This window comes from Uranotaenia lowii, chromosome 2 (genome assembly GCF_029784155.1).
Source record: "Uranotaenia lowii strain MFRU-FL chromosome 2, ASM2978415v1, whole genome shotgun sequence".
Classification (NCBI taxonomy): Eukaryota; Metazoa; Arthropoda; class Insecta; order Diptera; family Culicidae; genus Uranotaenia; species Uranotaenia lowii.
In genome coordinates, this window is record NC_073692.1 from 414,655,900 (window position 1) to 414,682,441 (window position 26,542).

General features: G+C 42.3%; 1 protein-coding gene across 3 annotated transcripts in view; it reads left to right on the forward strand.

Annotated features, from left to right (window-relative positions):
* Positions 1 to 22,287, forward strand: part of LOC129743577 (uncharacterized) — a 31,567-nt gene extending 9,280 nt beyond the window's left edge. For 2 of the 3 annotated variants that reach the window (XM_055735635.1, XM_055735634.1), the window contains exons 2-9: positions 2,945 to 3,108; positions 3,176 to 3,979; positions 4,053 to 4,202; positions 4,264 to 4,590; positions 4,654 to 8,166; positions 8,237 to 8,609; positions 8,702 to 8,959; positions 9,908 to 22,287. In XM_055735635.1, coding sequence (XP_055591610.1) covers positions 3,070 to 3,108; positions 3,176 to 3,979; positions 4,053 to 4,202; positions 4,264 to 4,590; positions 4,654 to 8,166; positions 8,237 to 8,609; positions 8,702 to 8,959; positions 9,908 to 10,368 — 5,925 coding nt within the window. In that variant the 5' untranslated portion in view covers positions 2,945 to 3,069 and the 3' untranslated portion in view covers positions 10,369 to 22,287. The remainder of the gene's footprint in view (positions 1 to 2,944; positions 3,109 to 3,175; positions 3,980 to 4,052; positions 4,203 to 4,263; positions 4,591 to 4,653; positions 8,167 to 8,236; positions 8,610 to 8,701; positions 8,960 to 9,907) is intronic. The other variant, XM_055735636.1, reaches the window with a different exon arrangement.
* Positions 22,288 to 26,542: the final 4,255 nt, after the last annotated feature.

Here is a 26,542-nt window from a genome sequence, read left to right on the forward strand (position 1 = left end):
TAGCTTTGCAAGGACCTTACCGAGCTAGAAAATAAAATTAACTCTATTCCTAACACAGAACCTGCTTTGAATCACTCAATTCAATAGGTTATGGATCCAGAAACATCTGAAAGTGGAAAAAGAGTTATATCAAGAGGGGTACTCTCAGGAACTTGTGGTTAGCAAGTGTGTCAGTTACCAGCGCAGAAGAGTCTACCAGCTAAAGTCACGAGCTACGCTGCGGTTAATAGCATGAGTTAGTTCCCGACGGCTGAGAGGAGAACTCACGGGATCCAAAACCAGGGTTGATCAGCTAGCGCAGAGGTCGGATGATTTAGGCTGATGTCATGCTGAAGCAACTAGCAACGCGACCTACAACGCAACGTTCACACGACTAACCAGCTCTCATTTGATCTCCATGGAAATCGCGCAGACCTGTCATACTGGTCGCTTTGTATAGCGCGACCAATCTGATGCCAATGTGTTTAGTAGCGCGACTAGTAGGAAATCCAATAGGAACATTGTTTTTTCTCGATTTGAAGCAGTGATTCCGGGTTTTAAGCACAATAGTACGAAGATCTGTCTGAACTTGTGATAATAAACTAAAAACTATCTTAATCGGCGAGAAAATTTTCATGAATTCTTAGTTCCGGCAAAAAAAAACAAGGAATTTTGTCGGTTCAAATTTCGGCATTCTTGCAATCCGGGTCGTGATTTGATGAGTTTTTGATGGCTCCGGAAAGAAAGGAGACGATTCAAAGCATTATCAGATGTAGAGAAGTGATGATTTGTAGGGAATTTCAAAGTGACAGGTCGCGCCAGCATGACATACCAATGCAATGCAACGCAATCTTATTGGAACGTTGCGTTGCGTTGCGTTGCTAGTTGTTTCAGCATGAAATCAGCCTTAGTCAGGAGCGGAGTCTGGATGCAGCTGATCACCGAGAGAGTTACTCTCGTGGTGTGGCTGCGTTGCGGTCAGCGTGCGTGTTCTCGCATCCCGCTGCTGGAAGGTATTCTGCCACGTTGGGGAAGATTGTTCAGGCCAAGGTCAGTTGCCAGCCTCACCTCATTGGCGACTCCAAATTCATTCTGGACGGCATGCAACTGCTAATTTTCGATGGCTGTAGAAAGCAACTTGGTGTTGCGGGAAAGCTCAACAATCGACGATGCTCTTAAACATTCTCAATCTGCGAACTGAGGTGTTGAAACTCCCGATTAGGCAATTCACGTATTTAATATAGTAGGTGGAACTAGCAATCGCTAGTGTAGGGTGTAGCTTTGTAAGGACGTTACTGAAGCATTGCAAACACTGACTTAACTTGCGTTGAATTACTTATTTCAACAGCACTCAACCCAACGGAAACGATCACAAGCGCGTGGTAACAATACCTTCAAACGCAAACCAAACACCTTCGTAAAAAAATGTGCACGTGAGTGGGTCTTTCGTGCAGGGGTTTAAAACACGAGTCGGACTACGTTTGTTTAAGGTCCAGGAGTTTCCAAACCGAAACGAGAAGCATATCAAAAATTGACCAAACCACACTGTTACGTGATAGATGATGAGAAGTATAACAAGTAAAAGTTTGATGTTCCCGAGAAGTTCAGGATGCAGATGATCCCGAAATTTGCTAGGAAATATTTGTTTTGGCAAGCCATTTGCACAGTTGCCGAAAGAGCTGAGCCCCTAAACATCCCGGCCACCTTCTAAATCGAAAACGGTCGATCCTGTTAAACACAATAAAAAACACATTCAAAAATGTTTCATACCCGTACCGCAGTAAGGACTTGATGTTTGAGTTAAAAATAAGTATAATCGCTCGTTCATCAAGAACTTCCAAGAACTACAAAAGCAAATCGGGACTTTTCTGATATGTGATATCGTTTTTAGTACCACCGAAAAATGAGTGCATCGCTCTTGTACTGGAGATTATAAAAGCCCCAACGTAGAATGCATCAATTTAATGTCCAATTTGGCGTTTTACTTGAGTTGAACGATGTTTTTCATTTTTCTTTTATTTTTTTAACTTGTTTTTTTTAATATGCAAATAAAAATTAAAAAAGATTTCAGTGTACACAATTTTATTTTCCAACAAACTGGCAACGAAGCCCACCGCCGGCAATTGGTGAGTTCCTTCGGATATGAATGGGTTCATTGTGAGGAGCAAAAATGAGAAAATGCCAGCCCCCTCACTACCCAACTCACCAAGAATTTGTTTTGTATCTCACGTAATCATAAAAGAGGCTGCGGTAAAATAATATGCAGACTGTATCAGGTATCCTTTAAATATCAGCTGTTATTTTTTCCAATTATTACCAAAACTTGTTTTTTGTTTAGATTTAAGTCTACACATTGCTCATTTTTGTGTCATTTCATGATGCAATATGACCAAAATGAGGGAGAAAAGATGATCCTCGAAAAGACGCTTCTAGAAAATTATTGAGAGAAATAAAACGTGAATTCCTTAACTAATTCTTTCGGAAAAATCTTTATTATTTATCTACGCTTCTATGACTTTCCAAAAATAATCCACCGATTCACTCCTATCGCCTTTTAAATCATCCCTCTCTCGGATTAGTAGGTCATTGCCATCACGAATGGCCGAGGACGTTCGTTTGAGGATGGCGTCGAATTTGGATCTCTTCTTAAAAAGTTGGATCGATAAGGATAAGAACACTCACCGCATCATGCTTTTCGGTTTTTATGTTGGCTCTTATTCAGAACGCTCGTTTGTCTCGTTCGCCAATATGCATATACATACACTTGACAACTACCATGTGGTAATACTTGGGAGACGACATTCGAATACCGATGCACTACAGACTATTCTAAGATGATTATGTTATGATTTGGTAAAAAATAAAATTGAACAACCTTATTTAACTAGAGAGATTCGCAAATGCCAAGTAATTGAAATTTGAATTTAAACAATTCAGTAATCCGAGACTTTCTTTTTTTTTTCAGCAAAACTTATCTCCAAATGTCGAATGATTGTATATTACTTTGAGTCCTAATCGAACACAGTTCCGAAGGCTGTAATAATCCATCGTGTGAATGCATGAATTAACGATAAACCTATACAAACCACAATGCAAAGTTTGGAATCTGCATCATGCCCAGAAGCAGATGTAAGTAACATTTTCTTGACATAAATTAAAAGAATAGTTTCGTAACATTCTCATATTTTTTTTTTAGTATATGTTAAACGACGCTTACTGTAAATTGAGAAAATCTCCCTCACGTCAGCAGACGCTCCTGATTGATCCACCGCCGCAGTATCCAAGTTTGCCTAGTCCTATTCTGAACGATAGCACGCCACTGTTCAACACCAGCAGTAGTAGCAGCGCCACAAGCCCGCTACCATCATCCTCGTCCTATGCAACCCTAGGCAGCATCCATTCGACCTCACCGCCTGCTACGCTCTTGGCGACCCCACCCTCGGCGTCCTCTCTATGCCAAGTTCCACCGGGAAGCAATACCGCGGCCCAGCTGTTCAAATCCTCTTTCTCACCTGCGTCCGCCTCCACGTCCTCGATCATCAGCAGTAACCTGCCCCATGTAAACCACCTCCATCATCACATCGAGAAGCGGGGAGCAACTGACTCCGGCTACATCAGTGGCTCCCCGTCCAAAAAGTCTAAACTATCTTCCTTGGCCGGGGCATCGTTCACATCATCTTCAGGGTCTTCACCAATCAACAGTTCTTCCATCGTTGGCTCATGTAACTATTCCATTGGCGGCGGTACGAGCAGCGGCAGCAGCAGCAGTCATCACCATCAACAGCAGCAACAACAGTTTGGTGGTGGTAGTAGCAGCTATGGATACGGTGCAGCAGCTGCTGCTTCGCCCTCCGCCGGAACTAGCTCTGCTGCTGTGGCTGGCACTTCCTCAGCTGCATCACCAAATGTCGCTGCCGGTGGCGGCCGATTTAACATACACGAGAAGCTTAGGGAATTGTATCTCGAATTATTAGCCGAAGACAATACTGATACTAACAGGGTAAGTAGACACTGGAAAATGATTTTCTGAGAGCTATTCCATGACCAAATTCGATGGCACCTTCTTCTTTCAGTTGAACTTGAGGAATACGTCGTTCTTACTGGAAAAACTGGTGCTGCGGGAGAATCTGAGCACCTTGATCCTAAATCTCTACCCCGGCAATAAAGGATATTCCTTAGCATTTAGGCGAGGTGTTGAACAGCAGAACGATGGAGGACGAAGTGTAAGTTCTACATTATACTGAACACATTTTTTAAACTAATAACTCTCTATGCTTTCAACAGACCGCTAAAAGTGGCGCCGCGTCCTCGTCGCTGGTGGATCAGTTACTGCCGGGCGTTAGTGGTAGTGGGGCCTCCGCTACCGCCGCCACGTTTGATATTAATACCGAACAACTCCAGGAGACGATACGGTGGCCGTACGAGGAGGAAGAACTGCTCGAATGTATCGACCGGGAGGAGCTGCCGCTGATGCTGATCGATATGCTCGAAAACAAGTGTCCTGGTCTGTTCTACTCGGGTTGTGTCATCGCGGAGATACGTGACTATCGGCAATCGTTTCCGATATTTACCTGTGATACGTACCACGTGCTGTTGAAGCCGACTAATCAGGTATGCGAGAATCGTCATCGTTTAAATATATTCGTTTAAAAACTTGGTTTTTTTCCCCTACAGACCCTGCTTGCAGATGTGAACCTTCTAACGGCGGATGGTGAATGGAGTGCAGAGGATAAAGTTGCGCTAGAAAGCCAGTTGGTGTTGGCGACCGCGGAACCGCTTTGTCTGGACCCCAATCCTGAGGTGGGAATCATGACTATCAATCAACAGCACCGTCGATACATTCTCAATACCAATCCGATACGGAGGCAGGCAAAGAAATTCTCACAGGTAGCGATCAATCGGAAAAGGAAAACGGACCAGTTTACTCATAACTTTGGTCTTGAGTTGAGCGATTTCATGACAAAGTATAGGGCCAAACCCCGTCAGTACGCTGCGACCAAGCGAAGTGTAGTTAGTTTTACACTGCCCAAGAAGCCCTCGGACGTGAGTCCTACCGTTAGGGTGCCCAACTTGGAATTACCTGATCTGACCCCACCCGCTGAGGTAAATGTGGAGAAGTTTGCGAGGAAATACGACGGACCTAAGGAGAGTCGGGACTGCATACCCCAGCTTATCGAAGAGTACATTTTGGAGACGGATCGGGTAGCGAGTCGAGGTGATACTAGAACGTACCATATCAAGTTGTCGATATTCCAGCGGCCATCCAATTCGGAATATCTGGGTGAACTGTACGTGGATAGAGATTACAGGGAGAACGAGCGCAATGGGGAAGCTTGCCAATTTTCCTTGGGTACTCGAGCGCATGCACACCGATACATACAACAGTTTACGGAGATATTCACCGAAGAGGGTAGAAAATCGGTTAAAATTACTCATTTGGTTCCTGGACAAGTTCCCAAGGTATTGCATACTGCAGGAATGCGAGAACAAAATGTTCAACAGCAACAACAGCAACAGCAGCAACAACAACAGCAACAGCAGCAACAACAACAGCAACAGCAGCAACAACAGCAACATCATCAGCAACAACAACAAGCAATTCAACAGCAACAGGCTCATATCCAACAGCAAATTTCTCAAATTCAACAACAGTTGCAGTCCCACCCTACGCATGCTTTAATCACACGACTGCAAACGGCTAATCCGTCATTGGTTTCGCAGATTGCTGCTGCTGGAGGTAACATAACTATAAACACCGCCAACCCTGCAACAATATCCACGGTTGTTAATCAGCAGCAGCAACAGCAGCAACAAGTTGTTCAGCAGCAGCAACACACACAGCAGCAAATCATAACTGCAGGACCTGCGGCAAACATCATAACAATTGGTGGTCCGTCACCCCAACAACAGCATCAAATTCAAATACAGCAACAGTCCCAGCAGCAACATCAACAACAGCAACAGTTGGGCAACCAACAGCATGCGACGCAGCTTCTAACGGCGACTGCTGCCGGCCATCAGCAAGTTTTCACCACCTGTGATACCACCAACAGCAATTCCACTCAACAGCAGCAGCCCGGCAGTCAAGCGACCATCACTCTACAACAGCAACAGCAGCAACAATCCCAGCAACAGCAAGCCCAACAGCAACAAATTCAGCAAATTCAAACTCAACCACAACAGCAAACGCTTAGCCTCAGCAATGGGTCGCTTCTACTGGTGCAGCCGACGGGACAGATTTCCAATATAACTACCGCCACCAGTGTCAGCGGCGGTCAATCGAACGTTGGTCAATCTGTCGTCACCAATGTGACCGGGACGCAAAACATTCAAGGTTTTACCTTTACCTCAGCTTCTCAAACTGCCACTATCATAAATCAAGCTGGTTCAGCCGGAACAACCAATGCCACCACCAATCGTGTCCCCCTGTTGGTTCGCCTGGAAAACAAGGCCTCCCAGCAGTTGCAGCAGCAGCAACAACAACAACAGGTACAGCAAACTCATCACGTTCAATCGCAACAACAAAATCAAAGCACCACCACCACCATTCATACAAACAATCCGGAAATTAACGCAATTGCACTCAGTATAATGAATTCGGCAAATCAATTTCGACAACAACAGCAGCAGCAGCAGCAGCAACAACAACAGCAACAACAACAACAGCAGCAGCAGCAACAAGCAACCGTTAAAACCAATTCGAATGCCGCCATCATTAGTTTACTTAACAGTGCACCGGCTGCAATGACCAACTCCTCCGTACTGGGCAGTAGTCTAACGATTCCCGTTAGCAAAACACCCGTTGAGATTCATCAACAGCAGCAACAGCAAACACATCCACAACAGCATACCATTCACCATCACCAGGCCACGGGGACAACGACTATTTCGGGCAGTGCGGCCGCTGCTCTGTTCAACAGTGTCAGTGGTCGTAAAATACAAATTCAGCAGCAACCCGGCGGGGCCCAGAGAATACTCAACCACACCAATCTAATTGCGGTCAGCAGCAATCCGGCGGGCGGTGGGATCGGGCAAACTCAGCTGATCAACATACAGCCAGCGACACAGCAGCAATCCGGCGATCAACAGCAACAGCTCGGCCAGATTCAACAACATCCCGGCTCGAGTATCCGGGTTACCATGTCTGCCCTTGCCTCTCAGCTTGCCTCTCCTCCAGCCATTCTGACTACATCGAACCTACCGCAAACGTTCAACGTTGTTGCTGCTACCGGTTCCGGGAATGTACCAGTTGGGGGTCAAAACTTTTCCAATACCGCCAATAGTAATACCACTAGCAAACTGATAATCAATAGTACAAACCAGAGGATATTGAACATCAACACCAACAATAGCAACAGTTCATCGACGGCCGCGGCAGTTGCTGCAGCTCTAGGAGGAGCAATCCGACGGGTCAGTGGTGCCGCACCGGACGGCAGTGGTGGCATTCAACTGCAAATCCAAGGGGCCGACGGTATTCGAAGGATAGCCTCGGGTACTGGCAACGATATCCAACTGCAAATCCAAGGCATATCTTCACCCGGCAGTGACCATTCGAATGCGTCCTCTTCAACGTCTGTTTCGACCGTAAATCAGTCGAACAACAATTCAAGCACCGGACCCAACAGCGGGAATATAATCTTTAACAACATGACAGGACTGAGTGCGCTGCTTGCTTCCACCACTTCACCCTCTCCCCAACAACAACAACAACAGCAACAGGTTGCCGTTTCTGGAGGGATGATGGACAATAGTTCGACACTTGGTGGTGTGGTGAATCCATCTAATCTAGGCACTAACAATAACACTAGCAACAGTAGTAATAATAATTCAGCATTAATCGAAAGACTGACTTCATCTAGTAATATAAACCTATCCAATAACCTTCCAAACGCAAGCCCAGGCTTGCAGTTTACAATACCATCGCCAAAAACACCCCAACAGCAATCTCAGCAGCAGCAGCATTTACAGATCCAGTCCCCCGCCTCGTCGATATCGCCACTCTCTAGTCCTCCACCGACGGTTACGTTGCAGTCCCAGCAACAACAACAACCCCAACAACAGCAGCAAATTCAACTGCAACAGCAAACACAGCAGCAACCCCACCAGACGACCGTCAACCTACAGGGATTGAACTTTGCCAGTTTGCACGGTGCTATGGCGTCCATTCCCGGACTACAGAACGTGCAGGTATGAATATGCTCTTGTCGATTGGATGGGAAAACAACAGTAGAATTTATACAAATTTTCCCCTTTCCAGGTTCAAATACCGGGACTTGCACAGCCGATTTCGCTATCCCTTTCTTCCGCTCCGTCCTCCGGCACGGCAACGGCAAATGTGCTAAACGCACAGAGCAACGCACCCGTTACCGGGGGCACCAATCATCACGGGACGACGACCAGCCTGCTGGTGTCGGTTCCGGTGTCCAGTTCCGGCGGTGGAACCTGCACACAACTCGGTACGCTTGGTGCAGCCGGCACATCCGGTGCAGCTGGTTCTGCAACTGGATCCGCCATGGCTGGTGCCACGGCCAACCTTCTGGGTGCCAACTCCCAAACTGCAACTCAAACCGTGGTGCTTGCCAATCCACAAACCAGTGTTGGCGGATCCAGTTTGCTTTCTCTGCCCATCGGTATGATCAATTGGCTTTGCCTCGTAACTTACTTTTTAAATGAATAAAATAATTTGATTTCCGCCTTCCACGATTCTCTACCTATTCCGCAGCTCAAATTGTTACCTCGGGAATGAAAGGACTGGGTCAGCAGGGCATACGGGCCGGAACGCCACTCACGGTCAGCACCGGCCAGCCCGGCCAGCAGATACAGCTGCTGAACATTAGCCAGAGACCGCGCAGTGGCCAACTGCCGGTGGTGTCTTCCGTTACCACGCCCATCACAGCAAAGCAGATTGCGGCACGCGTGGCCCAGCAGCAGCGCAACATGGCGGCCGGATCGACGCTGAAAATTGCCACCCCAATCACAGGTAACTACCATTTTAGCTAGAAAACCCCTTCCCCCCACCCTCTAGTCGGGGATTTACGCTAACAGAAATGGAAATCGAAACAACGACCCGAGGTCGAAGACGTGTTCAAGGAGGCCGCGAAAATGCCTCCATGCGAAATACCTTGCTGATGAGGTTAAAAGCTGGCGGATCCGAAATGCAAAAACTGGTCGAAATGTGTGCTGGCCCGTTTTCAGTTAACCAGAGCTTCAAGACACAGGCTCCAGTAAAACTCGAGGATTTCATAGCCCTCATTCTATACCGCTCGTGAGTTGACGATAGTCGAGCCATCGTCACAGTCGACTATCGTCAAATCACGCGCAGCGCAGAGTTAGGGCCCATGGCTGGCGTCAGGGATCTTGTAAAATGTGTAAAGGGGAAGTCCAATATCCACTAAAAGACCCGGCAAAGCTGGTCAGGGTTATGCAGCTGTTCGTCAAAACCCAAAAAGTTAAATGCCTACGCCCAAACAGAGGGTGAACTTGAGTTTGCTGGAGGAAACAAGAGCCAAACCCTGGTTTCGGACGTGTTACGTCAAATGGGTACAGACACAAAAAACTCGCCGACCAAATTCCAACGCAAACTTTAAGATAAAAGCAGTGAAAGTGCTCGTTACGAAGGCTTTCCTAGACAGACAATTTTCGTGGAGCGAGATCCGTTCTTGAATTTCAATGCAACCCTCTAGTGTTACCGTAAGAGACCTAATTCTATGTCAAAAAGGGTAATAATTGTTGAATCTATAACTGTAAGTTTTCGGATAGTATTAATAGGACCAGCTCATTTAGCGGCTAGTTTATTTAAACTAATCAACTCTGTTTTGCGGCTTTTGTTTTGTTCGGCTCAAACGTTAGCGCATGAACCGACACGCTTAAAGTAAAACAATAAATGATGGGTTATAACAGAATCTATTTTTTTTCTCGTTTTTTGCAGCTACACATCACGGGCAGCAGCTTGGTCAAACGTTGAACGTGACGACTAGTGCGACTCAAAATCAGCTGTTAATGACGAAGCAGCTGCAATTGAAGTTGCAACAGCACCAGCAACAGGTGCAACAAAACCAGCAGGCACAACAACAGCAGCAGCAAGCCCAGCAAATTATCACCACTTCAACTCAACCGGCCACTACTCAGATACACATTCAGCAGCATCCGCATCTGAATCAACAGGCCCAACAGCAGCTGCAACAACAGGTGCAACTGCAGCAGCAACAGCAGCAGCATGCAACCCAGCAGATCAGCATCATAAATAGTAGTGTGGTGTCGCCGCTGCCGTTGCCCACCATCACGCCCCCGCCAGCACCGCAACAACAACCTACTCACCACCAGAATGTGGTCAACGCACTGGCTGCAGGTAAACATCGGCGAAGGTCTGCAGCGGACATGAATAAGTAAGCCGAACCTCAATCACAGACACAGAAAAACAACCTCCCTCTAGTAACCTATTTCCTGTAAAAAGTAAAAAAACGAAAAAGCATATTAATTTATCATTGGCGAGCGCGCGAAGTGTGATACTTTAAAATGTTTTTGTGGGGGCGCGGTAGTGCATGATTGTTTGACCACGCAACAACTCGAGGTGTGGATGAATTGTGCGCATCAACCTACGAAGACCACAAACACTCACACACACACACAACCTCTCAAACAAAAAACAACAGCTCTTTTAGTCACTCTAGTTGTAAGAACAAATTAACGTTAAACAAACATACGGAGCGAAACAATAAGAAAAAAAACCCACGGTGGCCCTTCGCGTTTTGGTGAGAGGGGCGGCGCAGATAAACGAAGAAGAAGGAGATAGATGATGGACCTACGTAAGCAGAGTTTATTTGAAACGAGGAATAAACATAGTTTGTTTTTAATATTTAAAACTTTTATTTTGTTTTTTTATTTTTTCGATTTAGTTTTTACACATTGCGAAAAATGCCGATATTTTCCTTGTTTGAAATAATAGAGCCTTAAACTACTTCTAACGGTTACCGGTAATTTCGATACAAGTTTTGTCCGTTGTAAGTTTCTATACTCTACTATTTTTAGTTATACTGTATTTGTTTTCTCCACTCGTGGAGTGTGCCACCGTACCCGATAAAAACAAACACAAATCCTCGCCAGTGTATTGCTAGCTCGCTCACTCACACGCTCTCTCGCAACACTGGCAAAATTATCGGTGGGCCACCGTCCGTAAGCAGAACTCCGACAGGTCAAAACCAGTGCAACACCGTCCGAATAAACAAACAGTTTGACAGCACCTAGTGGTGCACCAGTGCAACACTAGTGCAACACTCGGCATAAACAAATACGGTATTAGTTTCAGTTTTTCGTGGCTAAAGAAGTCCCCATTGTTCCAACTCCAACAGTTCCTTCCAATCATTCTTAAAATTTCTTAATGAAAAAGTGTAGTTAAGTATAGTTTGGGTCCCTTCAATACGTTCATGTAATTTCTACAACAGCTTTAACTTTTTGCCAATTTTACTGAAACGCTCGAAAGCGCGTTCAACAATTTAATAACTTCGATAAGGGTTTTACTGGCTGGACAGAGGTGTTAAATAGACGATGGAAGCGCTGCCGAATTTGGGTGATGGTTTGACATTAGTGCAAGTGGAATGCAGTGAAAATTTCACTCAACTTTAATTTATCGGTGAAAAGTGATGTCCTTTTTAGTAGGGAAATCTAAAGATTATGGAGTTTTATAGATGGATAGACCGTACCGTTTCGCACCCAAACCTCGATGATAACAAACTTTAAAGACTATGCATCGATAGATGCGTTTCTGTGTTAAGCGGGCCACAGACTACACAACATTTGTACAAATGCGATGAAATTCGATGAAATTTTTTCGCTGTAAACACCGTTTGCATAGTGTATGGCACTGCTTGAATGAGCGCCCAAACGGTTGGAGTAAAATCGGTCGGGATCGAAATATTTTGTACAAACCATCCTCCCAGCCGTGGTGGAGATGGGTTTTTTTGTTGCTGTTTTCGCCAGCAATCGTTTGTGTTCGCGTGAAAAATGTTTGTATAGTGTGTGGGCGAGCATAGATCAAACAATCGTCGTGGAATCATCGAATTTGTACAGGCCATTTGTGTAGTCTATATCCCGCTTTAAAGAGACCTTATCTGATCGATCCACAAATCTTTTTGTTCGTTCGCACTGCAAGTTTTCCCGCTTGGCCTACTAATGTGTGGTGGTAGATGCAACTTTCTCATTTTCACCATCTTTCATTTCATCTAACCTTCCATCCATCTATAAAATTCCATAATCTTTAGATGTCCCTACTAAAAAGGACATCACTTTTCACCGATAAGGCCGATAAATTAAAGTAACAAACATAAATTACGGTGATTAATCTTTTCATAAAATTTCACCCAACTTTTGAAAGATCCTGCGTGGTTTTCTCGAAGAGAGAAGGTCTTTTCGCTTCCATCGCTTAAGTTATTCTTTCTCTCCTTAAGAAAACTCCGTAAGATCTGTCAAAAGTTGGTAAAATTTTAGCTGCACCCCACTTCTGCTAATGCAAAACCTTCAACCAAATTTGGCAGCGCTTCCATCGCCTATTGAATGAAAAATCGAGTCGAAGATTCTGCTTTTATTAGTTGTCTTGCGTGATTCCTTCCAGGAAAATGTCCATAGGAGATCAGCAAAGGCTTGAGTGACGTATCTGCAGCCCTAAAGCGTCCTCAGGATGAAAAGACTGCAGGGTTAGATATGTATCGGAAGTCTTCCAAGTCCAAGAACCTTCAGCTTGAAGCGTTGACATATGAATTCTTTCAGCTTCCTCTTCAGGTTCGGGTCGTTGAATAAAATAAGAAAACGTCAATGTAAACGATGACTGATTGCATTTTTGCACATACTAGCTGTTAGTAGAGGCAATTGTCAACCTTGGATTGCGATAGGCCAAATTCCTTCAGTGCTCCGTTCGGATTGTTTAACCCGTAAAGCGCTTTCTTGAGCAAACAGACTTTATTGGTCTATCGCCAAACCCTACCGACTAGTCGTATCTCGAAGACTTTCAAGTCGTACTCAAGTGCAAGATAACGAATATCGCACCACTGGTGATTAGAGCTCATCGTAGTCGATTCCAGGACGTTGCGAAGAACTTCTCACTACAATTTGCGCCTTGTACTTGTCAGTATCCCGTAAAGTTCTTAACATCCACTTGTTGCGTATGGGGTTTCGGTCCCTCAGGTTTGATTCTCCTCCAAAAATCTTCCGCTTAACTCACGGGATCGCCCTCTGCAACCAAGCATGTCTGAAGGGGATTTATAAGGACAGTAAACGGCGTAAAAGTTATGTAATCGGAATACTTACCTGGAGGTCGGCGCCCTCGACCGCCTTAACTCTAGCAGTTTATCAGCAGATCTATTAAGTTGCGATAGAAGCGCAGAGTTGGAATCTTCGGGTACCTGGTTCTTCCATCTGCATCTCGGTCAATTCTATGAAATTGACAGAATGTCGGCTTACTCGACTTTGATACTGGTTGAATTTTGACGTATTGCAGTATCTTAGTCTTTACCGCCGTCAGTGTTGCTCCAGAAGCTTCCAATCCCATGACTATCGGCTCGTTATTCGCTGGGAGTCCCATCATTAGCAACACCGCCAGGCACGAGTCGTCTACTCGGAATCCAATCCCGGCGAGCTTATGAACAGTGGAAATCAAATTGTCGACATATGATTCCACGCTTCCGTATTCCTCCAGACTTCCGGTTTTCCTCGTCAGACCGTCGTCCTGGAAAGCTCTTCGTAGCTTCTCCCAAGCTTCCTGTACCGTTAGTGCGGCCTTAACTATGATGTTGTTCACCAACTTCAAGCTCAGAGGCTAATTGTAGTAAGTGTACTCAACCTGCGTCCACTTAACGCCTAGGGCCTAACCTAACCTCCTTTGACTCGCGTCAGGGTTCTATTGGCCCTTTGACCCCTTTCTCTGCTTCGGTCCGGCAACCACCCAGTGGTTCCGACTTGACGACCTTCAATAGTCCAGGTGGATGGTTCTTGGCTCTGGGGCCGTTGGAGCGGAACCTTCAAAAGAAGATCGAGATTGCCATCAAGCGAGCCTCAAAAACGTCAAGGGTATCCGAAAGAAGGTTATAGAGATGAATGGACCGGCAGTTGAAGAAGAGGTAGTGAATGTTCTTAAGTGATCCAGGAAGTTCTCGGTAGGAAAACAAACCAAACTTATGTACATGTACAGTACCGTTCATAATTGTAAGGAAGCACGCACACTGTAACTTCGACTTTGAACTTCCATAACTTTTTACTCTGATGATATTTTATGATCAAATTTACTGCGTTAGATAGATCAACTATCACACTATTATGCCACAAAATTTGAGCTTTCTGGAGTTTGTGTGGCCTGAGATACAGAAATTCTACGAAAATCGGACTTTTTGGACTTTTCTCATTCAAACTGCAATATCTCAGAAACTACGCTACATTTTTTGCAGAGTGATTGTTGAAATATAAAGCTAGCATGTCTGAAGTCTTTGAAAAATTCTATCGATGGGATAAAAAGTTACGTGAGGTACAATATTTCACGCATGCACCTAAAAATGCGATTTCTATAGAATTTTGGACGATTCATGAAAGCAATATCGTTTCCCTTCACAAATCAGTCAAATAATGTTTGGCAAAAGTTTTGATTTGTAAACGGAATTATTTTCGGAATGTCTTTGAAACGGAACACTGGATTTAATTTTTCGGAACAATTTTTATATTTACGTGCTCTTCGTTCTACCGTTAATTAGAAACTGACCGTTTTTTCTCTAGCACTCTACAAAGTTCTCAGACACTCAATCCATTCACACAGTTTCTATTAGTAACTCATTCAAACACACACTCACTCTTACACGGTTATTTCTTTTTCGTCATTATGGCCAACATAACGATCATTACAACTCGGCCATCCTGTCATCTGATCGTCTCGATCAGGAATTTTCAAATTCACATAAATCAAAATTAACTTTAGATGTTAGCATGGGAAGCCAATTACCCGTGGCCTTCTCGGGGTTAGTAGGACACAATATCAAGGAAAGGGTTTTGGTAAGGAAGGTTTTCTTTAAAATACAGGCAATTATAACAGAGTAAGTGTAACAATCCTTCCAGATTCGTGCAATTATTCTTCAATATCATCATAGCAGTCCCGCCAATCGGCCCATCGTTTTAGTCTAGAAGCTTCAATTATGCCATCGTAAGGAATTTGTGAAATCTGAGCATTTTCTATGTCCCTGACAACATATCGATCATTTGGTAGAACTTTATGGACGCGATAGGGTCCTTTATATTTTGGGATAAACTTTTTGTTTGTGCCAAGAGTTGTATCAATGTTTCTCATAACGACATATTCACCTAATTCAAATCTCATAGCAGGCTTATGTTTCTTCTGAAAATACGTCAAATTTTTATCCTGTGAAGATTGAATGTTCTCTACAGCTGAATTCCTTAACGAATCCAAGTCTCTACTAATTTTCTGACCTTCTTCCAGGAACTCAGAAAGCCTGTCAACTTCACGACCCCGCTGGTTGACCCCAAAAAGAAGCATAGACGGTGTCTGACGAGTAGTAGAATGAATGGAATTATTCAGTGCAAACTCAGTTTTTATCAACATTTTTGACCAGTCAGAGTGCTGGACCGGTTCAGAGATCTTCGCAAGCATGGATTTGATAATACGATTAACCCTTTCGACCTGTCCGTTCGCTTGAGCCGACGCAGTTCCTACCTTGACGTGTTCGATATTATGGTCCAAAAGAAAAAAGCTGAATTCGAGAGACGTAAAACATGTTCCACGGTCACTAATGATACGTCTTGGTCGACTGTAATGTTCGAAGTACTTTTCAAGACACGCACGCACCTCCTTAGTACTGGTAGAGTTAACCGCATACAGCTTGACGTACTTTGTGAAAGCATCCACGACGGCGAGTATATACTTTCTCTTTGAAATAATGGATGGCAACGGCCCAAAGTGGTCAATATGAACAGTGTCAAAAGGAATAGGAATTTTCGGGATATTATGCAAAGTTTTGTGATTACTAGTTGGAGGGACGGAATACATTATGCAACGAATGCAGTTTTGAATAAACTTACTCACTTTTTCCTTCATTTTGGGAAACCAATAGTGCATTTTTATCTGTTCAATGCATTTAGTCACACCCATATGACCAATCTTCTCATGGGCATGTCGTACTACATTTGTTTCCATCTCTTTTGGAACATAAAGCAAATTCTTTTCATCACCGACAGACCGATACACCAGACCGTCTTCAAGTACGAAACCATCAACTGAACCAATCTCCAGCTTTTCTCTGAGAAGGGCTATCTCACTGTCACGATTCTGAGTGATTTGGAGTTGAAACGTTATATCCTCGGGATCAATGGCAGAAACAACTTGCGTAGAATCCTCGGTTGTGCGAATAGTAACAGAAGGGAGTCGGCTCAATGCATCAACGTGGCTCATCAGTTTACCACTCCTGTGTTGGATGGTGTAATGGAAATTTTCTAATTCGATAACCCAACGAGCGATCCTTCTATTCATGTTAGCCCTGTTCACAGTCATTGTGACAGAATTACAATCTGTTACAATACGAAATGGTATGCCCTCCAAGTAAATACGAAATTTGCGAAGCGAGTAAATTATGGCCAGCGTTTCAAGTTCAAAGCTGTGGTAGCGGGACTCTGCAGGGCTCGTTCGTTGCGAAAAGTACGCAACTGGATGAAATTTACCGTCGTCCTGTTTTTGAAGCAGTATGCCTCCAAAGCCATCAGTGCTAGCATCGCAATGTAGCTCGGTCTCTCGATCAGGACTATACAAAGCAAGGACGGGTGCAGATACTAAACTTTCCCGAAGTGTGTTAAAAGAGTGTATGCAACCTTCATTGAAATCGAATTTTACATCGGGTTTAGTTAACTCCCGCAATGGTTTTGCAATAGACGAAAAGAAGGGAACGAATCGACGGAAGTATGAAAATAGTCCAAGAGCTTTCGACAACTGCTTTACATCTACCGGCAAGGCCATTGACTTGATGGCTTCCAAATGCGACCCGTTTGGACGGATACCCTTAGCACTAACAGTGAATCCCAATAAATCAATCTCACAATAACCAAACAAACATTTCTTAAATTTTACTTCCAATCTATATTCAGCAAGTCGTCGCATGACACGCTGCAATAGTTCAAGATGTTCTTCAATCGTATGAGATGCCAAAGTTACGTCATCTAAGTAAACTACTACTGACCCTTCTTTGATAAACGAACCCAACACTCCGTTGATGAAACGCTGAAACACTGCAGGAGCGTTTCTCAACCCAAACGGCATCTTCCGGTACTCATACTGACCTCCCGGAGTTACAAATGAGGTATACGAAATGGAATCAACAGCAACATTGACCTGATGGAATCCATTCTTCAAGTCCAGTACAGTGAAATATTTTTTTCCTTCTAGACGTTCCAAGCAATCATCGATCAATGGAATTGGATAGCTATCACGCACTGTTATTTTATTTAAAGCTCGATAGTCAACGCACAAACGCTTCTCTCCTGATTTCTTCTGCCGCAAAACTATTGGAAACGAGTAGGGTGAATTACTAGGTTGAATGATACCTTCGGCTAACAAGCTATCGACTATGTTATCTACGTCTTTTCTGTCGGAATATGATAGTCGACGAGGAGCAAAACTTATAGGAACATCGGATGTCAACTTCAGCCTCATTTCATAATCATGCTGTTGAGCTGGAATATTTGATAGGTCCAAATAGTCTTGATCAATTATCTTTTTAATTTGTCCACGAATTATAGCACTCAAGTCGGGGTTAATATTGTACTTAAAATTTTGATTATCGCTAACATCAATTGTGTAAATATCAGGGACGAAATAATCGCATGCTGCGGAGTCGCACACAGAGTCAGCTGGATTACATTTCGAACAATTCAGGGGGTAGGAAAGAAATGAAGAATTATTCTCAAAAAAATTATAAACGCAATGAAGCCGTTCACCGGCAATTCTTATTTCATTCATATCATGAAGTTCAACTTTCAAATTATCAGCAACAAAATGATCATATAAAGTAATACCAAAACTTGTTAGGAATTCTCGGCCAAGGAGTAGAGGGTGACATATGAAGTGATCAGGGACTGTGTACAACTTTATAGTTTTTGTCCGGTAGCGAAACGTCACACGAACAGGGATGATACCGAATGTACACAAGGGAAATCCACCTACGCCTTTATAACCGGAATTGATTTTCTCTGTGGAGATAGAAAGACATGGGACTGCCGATCTTTTTATCAAATTAATCGGACTTCCAGTGTCAAAAAGTGACATGAATTTTCTGCTATGTTGCACATCGGAATCTGTTAGGAAGGTTACACTCACCTCATTTATCTCCGTGATAGTTCCACCATTTGACTCCTCTGGTCTGTCATCCGTCAAAGCTGGGCCTCGCCGAAAATCGTCCACCATAGCAACCTGTCGTCTGACCGCTAAGGCAGGTTTGGGGCAGTCCTTCAATCTGTGTTGGTTTGAACCACACCGGAAGCAAGATCCAATCTCTCGCTTTGGTTCAGGACAAGATGCTGATACATGTCCCATCCCGGAGCAATTGAAGCACCTAACGTCAGAAGATTTCGTTGTTTAGCAGCTACTCTCCCTCCGCTGGATTTTGTGAGCGATGCAGAGTACATATCCCTCAACTGGGAATACCGATGAGCTAGTTGTTTCAATTGCACGATCGTCGTCGCTTGATAGAGTACCGCAATGTTAGCAGAACGATCGCGAAACCCATCAACAATCAGCTCCACCGTCTGTTTCTCGTCGATGTTCGCTCGGGATGCGATTTCTTGCATCTTCAAGATGTAGCCAGTAACTGAAGTTTTCGCGGCATTGAAAGTCGTCTTCTTCATTATATCGATGATCTCGGAGACAGAATGCACATAACCGAAGTTTTCCATAAAGCTGGCTCTGAATTGTTGATAATTCCTCGATCGATCAACTCTCAAAAACAATTCTGCTTCGGATCCAGGCTCCATCATCCGCCGTATTGCCATGAATCGGAAATCGTCATCGCCATGGATGGATTCGCACGCTTGCTCAAAATCCTGTATCCATTTTTCGGCATCATACGCAGCACCACCAGAAAAAGTTGGGACGGAATATTTAATGTCTCGAAAATCGGGCATTTTCATCGGAATAACGGGAGGAGCGACAATGTTGAGCTCGGCTTCAATCACAGCAATTTCCCGGCGCAAATCGGCCACGAGTCGACGTTTCTGCAACAGGCGTATCTCAGCGTCCAATTGCTGCTCTTCTCCGATTTCCCCCTCGCCATCATTTCGTTCAGGACTTTCGGAGCCAGAAGGAATCTCTCCATCCGCGTTGTTTCTTTGTTCCCTCTGCACCTCAATATCGTGGAGGGCTCGCAAATGTCGGACCGTTGCGGATTGTGGAAATTCAATATGGCGGTCCTGCAGCCACGCCATCAGTTCGGTTTTACTCGCGCGATTAATATTGTCCATTTTCACTCAACCGATATTTAGCGACCGCAGGGCTTAATCCCACTTCTGAGGTTGTAAACGGAATTATTTTCGGAATGTCTTTGAAACGGAACACTGGATTTAATTTTTCGGAACAATTTTTATATTTACGTGCTCTTCGTTCTACCGTTAATTAGAAACTGACCGTTTTTTCTCTAGCACTCTACAAAGTTCTCAGACACTCAATCCATTCACACAGTTTCTATTAGTAACTCATTCAAACACACACTCACTCTTACACGGTTATTTCTTTTTCGTCATTATGGCCAACATAACGATCATTACAGATTTGTTTTGATTTTTTGGTTGAAATAGATTGACTGGTTGTATAACGTAAAATAGGATTTTCGTATGGAAACATTTGTTCGAAATTCTATAGAAATCGCATTTCTAGGTTCAGGCCTGAAACATTGTACCACTTTTGATCCCATCGATAGAACTTTTCAAAAACTTCAGACATCCTAGCTTTATATTTCAACAATCACTCTGCAAAATTTCATTGAAAAATGTAGCGTAGTTTCTGAGATATTACAGTTTGAATGAGAAAAGTCCAAAAAGTCTGATTTTCGAAGAATTGCTGTATATCAGGCCACACAAACTCCAGAAAGCTCAAATTTTGTGGCATAATAGTGTGATAGTTGATCTATCTAACGCAGAAAATTTGATCATAAAATATCATCAGAGTAAAAAGTTATGGAAGTTCAAAGTCGAAGTGACAGTGTGCGTGCTTCCAATTTCTATACAATTATGAACGGTACTGTACATCTTCTTGAAACGAGCTCGATTTCGCATTTCAATTCCATAACCTTGTGTTTTTGGCTCAGCGTTCGTTTTATTAAGGATTTTAGGCATTTTTTTATTTTTATTGTTGAATGGTAGAATTGGTCGATTTTTAAAGGTCAGTGTGTCATATTTTTTTCGTTCTCATTTTTCTTCTTCGACACCTTCCGAACAACTACACACAAACAATTTTCATTCACCGCAGCCAAGTGGCAAACTGATGCTCAGCCATTTTTCAAGGTATGTTACAAACCGCAGATTGATGAATTCACTTACCTACATTTTAGAAAAACTTTCTGAGCTAACATATCATTGAATGAAGTAGACCCCCGAAAAATCTTCTGAATAAAAGTAACTTTTTTTTCGTCTATGATTTATAAGTTTCTGAAAGCCTCTGATTACAGGAAACCAAATTGAAACTGCAAAATCTATTCTTAATAGTTTTGACAATATAAGATCATCAAACCACGATACGGAAGGGTTGGTTGTGTTGTGTAGTAGATAGTGATCAGGAAGAGCGCAGTGTTTTCTGTAAATACTTTATAGGTGACGACAGATAAAAAAAAACCGAGAAACGATAGGTATGTAGTCTTGTTTGGACTAGGAAGTGCACAGGAATTCAAAGTTATTCGCCAGATGTAACTGTTCAACTTGTTGAAGATGATATTACTAAATAAACAAAAAAAAAAAACAGAAATGATAACTACAACTGGAGTCTGAAGTAATGTTTCATTCGGTTTAGTGTTCGTTTGAACACGCAATTAAGCTTAAATAAATCAAAGAAAAGCTAATCACCTAACTGTAAAGGAATGAAAAAAATAATTAAAATTAAACAAATAGTCATTAGTTCGGAACAAAGTAACTACACGGCGAGAAGCAGTAATTCACACTTGCAGAAGAGGTGGAAACGTACAGTGAATATACATAGATATTATAGATGGTTTGTTGATGGTTTTAAATTTAATCAGAACTGTGAACTAGGAACTGAGCTCTATAAGCGGAATGCAAATTAAAAGAAACTGAAAAGGAAAACTACACCGTCTCAGAAAAGAAACAAAAAAAGGTAACCAAGAGTCAAAAGCAAACGATTAAAAAGAAATAAAATAACCTAAAAAGAAAGCGCAACGCTAAGCGAGACTGTTAGTTTTAGCGGCTGATGACGGAATAAACACATGGCTCATTACTAAGTAATGAGCATTTAGTAGGAAGACAAACGGCGAATGAACTACTAAATAGAACACAACTAAAAAAAGAAAAGAACAAAATGCTTCTTGTAAAATTATTAGGCGAACATAAAATGTACCTATAGTTCTGAAGAGAAAACAGATAAAACAAAAACGAGTACGCTTTTGATTTTTACAAAAACCGATCGACCAGAAGGGAAACTACAAATTAGGTTATTGATACCTATTTCTAATTTCGATGTAAATTTGTTTCTTTTTTTCAAAACAAAAATTGTTAATTAAATTACTATTAAAAAAAGAGAAATAGTTAGTTTCTAGTTTAGTAATTCGTTCAACCGAAATAGTGATTCTTTTCGTATAGAAACCCATGGTCAACCAACCAAAAAATTACCAATACAAACAACGATAATTGCAACTTTTAGTTCAGAAGCAAAAGCAGAAGAACAACAACGTACCGTGTTATTTTTCTATGATTGTTCTTTTCTTTGTACATATACAATCATTTACTCCCCCTTCTAAATCTCTATCGGAAATGTTTTAGTTTATTTCTTAAAGCCAGACAGATAGGTCCCAACCAAGAGAGAATTTGAAACTCAGACGGTGCCAGGGCAAAACCGACCGATGAGAAATGTTTACGCTTGTTTTAGGAGAATTTTCGTTTCTATTCGAATTGGCGGAGAGATTGGTTTTATTCCAGCAAAACGGAAGACACACAACACACAGAAAAAGTTTATAGAAATTCGATATGAATATAATCCAATCAATAAACTTCAAATCGGCACGCCCGGTGCTTACAGGCGTGCTTGTTTGAATGAAACATTAAAACAAAAATCAATGGGTGTTTTTTATTAGAATATCCGAACGAGGCTACATCTTTCTGAAAAATATCAGGAGCTATTTTTAAACCAAAAGGTATGCTGATGAATTCTTCTTGTGAAGGTAGGATGGTTGCTATTCGTTGTACATCGAAACAATCTATGATGCCGAATCACTGCAACATACGCATTCTGAGTAAACGTGATATAGGGGTATTTCGGAGCCGGTAGGAGGATCCAGGAGAATATTGATGCTACACTTCGACGGCAACAAGCTGGATTACGATCCGGACGATCATGTGTGGACCACATCACAACGCTACGAATAATACTGAAACAAATAACGAATTCCAGACTCTCTTCTGCTGGTGTGAAAACATATGGGCGGCTGTAAGGCGACTAGGGGTATCAGAGAAACTAGTCCATCTCATCGAAGCACAGTAGGAGGCATTTTTGTTGGCGAAATAATCCACGATCATAGCAATCTTTGATATTTAGTTATAGTTACCATAGATACAAATACATTTTCATTCCACTGTTAACGTTCAAATCTGACGGACGTCTTTTACTTTGCGAGAGGTTATGGACAAGGACACAGCGAGATCGACGACGGGATACGTGTTCATGATCCAAGGTGGCGCTATCTCTTGGAACGTGAAACGCCAGTCAACGGTGGTTTTATCGAGTTGCGAGGCTGAATATATGGCGATGTCGAGGACGATCCAGGGAGCGTTGTGGTGGCGGAATTTATTGAAGCAAATTTCCGGAGAAATTGTTGTACCAATCCTGTGCGACAATCATTCTGCCATCTGCATAGCCAAGAACGAATGCTACAACCCGAGGACGAAGCATGTGGACATTCGCTATCATTTTGTCCACGAAATGATCGATGACGGTAAGGTAGCGGTGAACTACGTCAACACGAAGGAGCAAGTCGCAGACGGATTCACCAAGCCCTTGGTCAAAGCTGGTATCGATAAGATGAAGCAGATGCTAGGGATCGAGGATTAGGGAGAAGTGTTGGCGAAATAATCCGCGATCATAGCAATCTTTGATATTTAGTTATAGTTACCATAGATACACAGAAATTTTCATTCCACTGTTAACGTTCAAATCTAACGGACGATCTTGGTAGCCAGATAACACTTGATGGTGATATCAAGAAAGACATCGAAACCCGGATCAGGAAGGCCAGATTTGCGTTTGCGAGTCTCTGAAACATCTTCTACCCCACATCAAATCTGTATTGATGTACGGGTGCGCAACTTGGTGCACATTTGTGGTTACGACGCAAAAACTTCTAGTATTTGTGAATCGCTGCCTGCGGAATATAATCCGCGCTTGGTGGCCTGGCAATTGGATCTCAAATGAGGAACTATATCGGCGGTTTCATCAAAGGGCGCTAAAAATCGAGTTTCGGGAACGTAAGTAGAGATCGATTGGGCACAAGCTGCGAAGAGATCAGAACGAGATTTGCAGAGAGGCGCTTGAATGGAATCCAGAGGGACATAGAAAGAGAGGCAGACCCAGAACTCGTGGCGGCGAAGCCTAGCCGCCGAAATCCGAACTGTCGACCAGAATCTTGACTGGGACCAAGTGAAGATGCTAGCTCCGGAACAATAAACAATAAATTCAATTGACATCCCTGCAGGGTGCCTAGCGAGGTATTGCGTGACGACTTTCAATGCAACACTTCGCGAGCCTCAAGCAGTGATGTCAATTGAATTTATTGTTTATCAGTGCAAAAAGACATACCCCTGTTAAACAGCTAATAACTTTTTTTCTTAATAAGATACTGTTACATATCAAACAGTTACCCTATCTCTGATGCTATAATGATGCATGCGCTCTCAAGATTGATGAGCAGTGTTTCAAATAAAACGAGTACGAATTGAAGATCCTTGCCTCGTTCAACGCTACACTCGCGAGTGAACGATGCTTTGAAGAGGGGAAAATACACAAAAACACGAAGGACACTCACTCAACTTGGCTGGTGTTCATGAAGTAATATGCATTCGAGGAAGCAAAATTGAAAAAGCAAACGAATGGAACTCACTCATCACGACCTCCAAGCTTGAGGCAACCGAATTCGAAGGCAAGCACAATGTCGAATTGCCTTGTTTGCGCCTGGTTCGAATGCTTAAGGATAATTCTGCTATTGCTCAGCTACCACAGGCGGGCAGCTCGTTTTTTCGTTTTTTTTCCTCTTTGCACCGTATGTTGGGCGCTTTCCTTTCGCTTCAAACAACGTGTGCGATTCGTTTGGTTGTCGTTGTTGTTGCTTCAACCTTTTCGCTGAGCTTGAAGATGCTCGCCTCAACAAAAGCTGTCGGCATGAGGCATTCAAATTCAATTTCAATATAGTTTTGATGACTGGAAAAACTATTTGAAATTGGACATATTTCCATATTTTCAAACGAAATTTGAAATTCATTCTTCAATTGGAATTTTTCAAACCAGGGGTGAGCAAATCGCAGCCTGCCGAGAGTTTCTTAAAAATATTTTTTCAAAAAATTCTCGTATAAGAATATTTAAGACAGATTTTATTAATAATACATAAACCAGAAATTAACAAAACGTGTCCTGCGGGCCGGTTGCGACCTGGTTGCGGCCTGCGAATATATTCTCAAATTATATTATATTTTTTAATAAATCGGGGATGAATAATATGTTTATAGTTTGTTCAAATATGCACTTAACGTGTTTTATTTTGCATTTACCTCACAATCATTTCCCAGACAACCATTTGGTGGGTATTTCGAATTTGCAACGCAAATATACGTGCAAATATACGTGTAAACATATCGTATATAATGTAGTAAAACCAGTATATACGTATCATTTTGGAGGCCATATAGGTACATTAGCAAACATATTCTTGATTTGGATTGTATTAAATTACGATTTGCACGACTTGTCATGCGCATCATTTTCGACTACCCTGGTTCTTTTTGGAATATACTATGACAATTTACATCATCATATAGATGATTGAGGTTGTAATATAGACATTTTGCGTAACAATATGGAAAGTTTGACGACTTATTTAGTCGTCTTTTGCGACTTGAGTGCAGGGCTCTCATTTTCCGTCAGTTGATAAAAAAATATTTTTTTTTGGGATTTTAAACCAATTGGTTTATTCATCCCCCCAAAAAAAATAAGATTTTTTCAAAGAAATGTGTTTTTTGCTGTCAAATTCAAGTTTATATCGTACACATTTATAATTTGCCTGATTGCTGATTTTTTTCCCACGTTCATGAATTTATTGTTAGCGCCTGGACTTGATCCTCTGACGATTCGATCAGCAGCTCATGATGGTTCCTCGACGCTATCTGGAATATATAAATTCAAGGGGATTTGCTTCAAAGGCATTAAACCAAAAGCAAATCGTATATTTCTATAACTTAAATCTTTTAAATCGGAGAACACTTCATCGATGATCTAAAAATAGACCAACATTTTGAAGCCTCCTTTAATACGATTCCAATCATCGATGTCCCATTATCATAAACGATTTTATTGAACTTTTTTGTATTCTTTTACGACTGCCAGCAAATACGTTTTACGAAAATTACACATGCGAATTAATTTGCAATGGTATACGATTGCATGCACATTATTACGAATCAATGCAGTTATAAACGTTTTTCATTTCGAATTCTTTTATGCATAGCACGACCAAATTTCTCAATCACGGCTGATTACCGTATATCGGTCGTTTCACGGATTTTTTGCGAATTGTCGTACACAAAGGTCGAGTTCATATGTACATAAATACTTCTTGTCGTAATAAAATCATGCAATGCTTTTAAATACGATAAAGAATATGCATGGACCGCACATTGTAGGTGCAGATATACGAAAATGAGTATAAATAACATTCTATACGATGTAATCTGTAAAAGAAAATACGACTTCTGGTTGTCTGGGTTGGTTGAACTTTTTTTTTATAGAAATTTAAATTCTAGTAAAATGATCGGAGCACCACTTAAAAGCACATGATTATGATTATTATTTCACTTCATCCATCACAATGTTGTTTGATAAAAATACTTTACTGATAATAATTTTGACGAATTGAACAAAAACACAAGTTACGTTACCATCCAAATCTGGCAAAAAATTGTAATCATTGAAAAATGAAATAGTAGCGGATTTGTATTTCATCATCAATTGGAATTATCTAAAAACTAACCACAAAAACAGATTTTTATCTAATAGCTATCAGCTGGCATTGCCAGCTTACACAAACATGTTCAACATCTAATTTGTTTG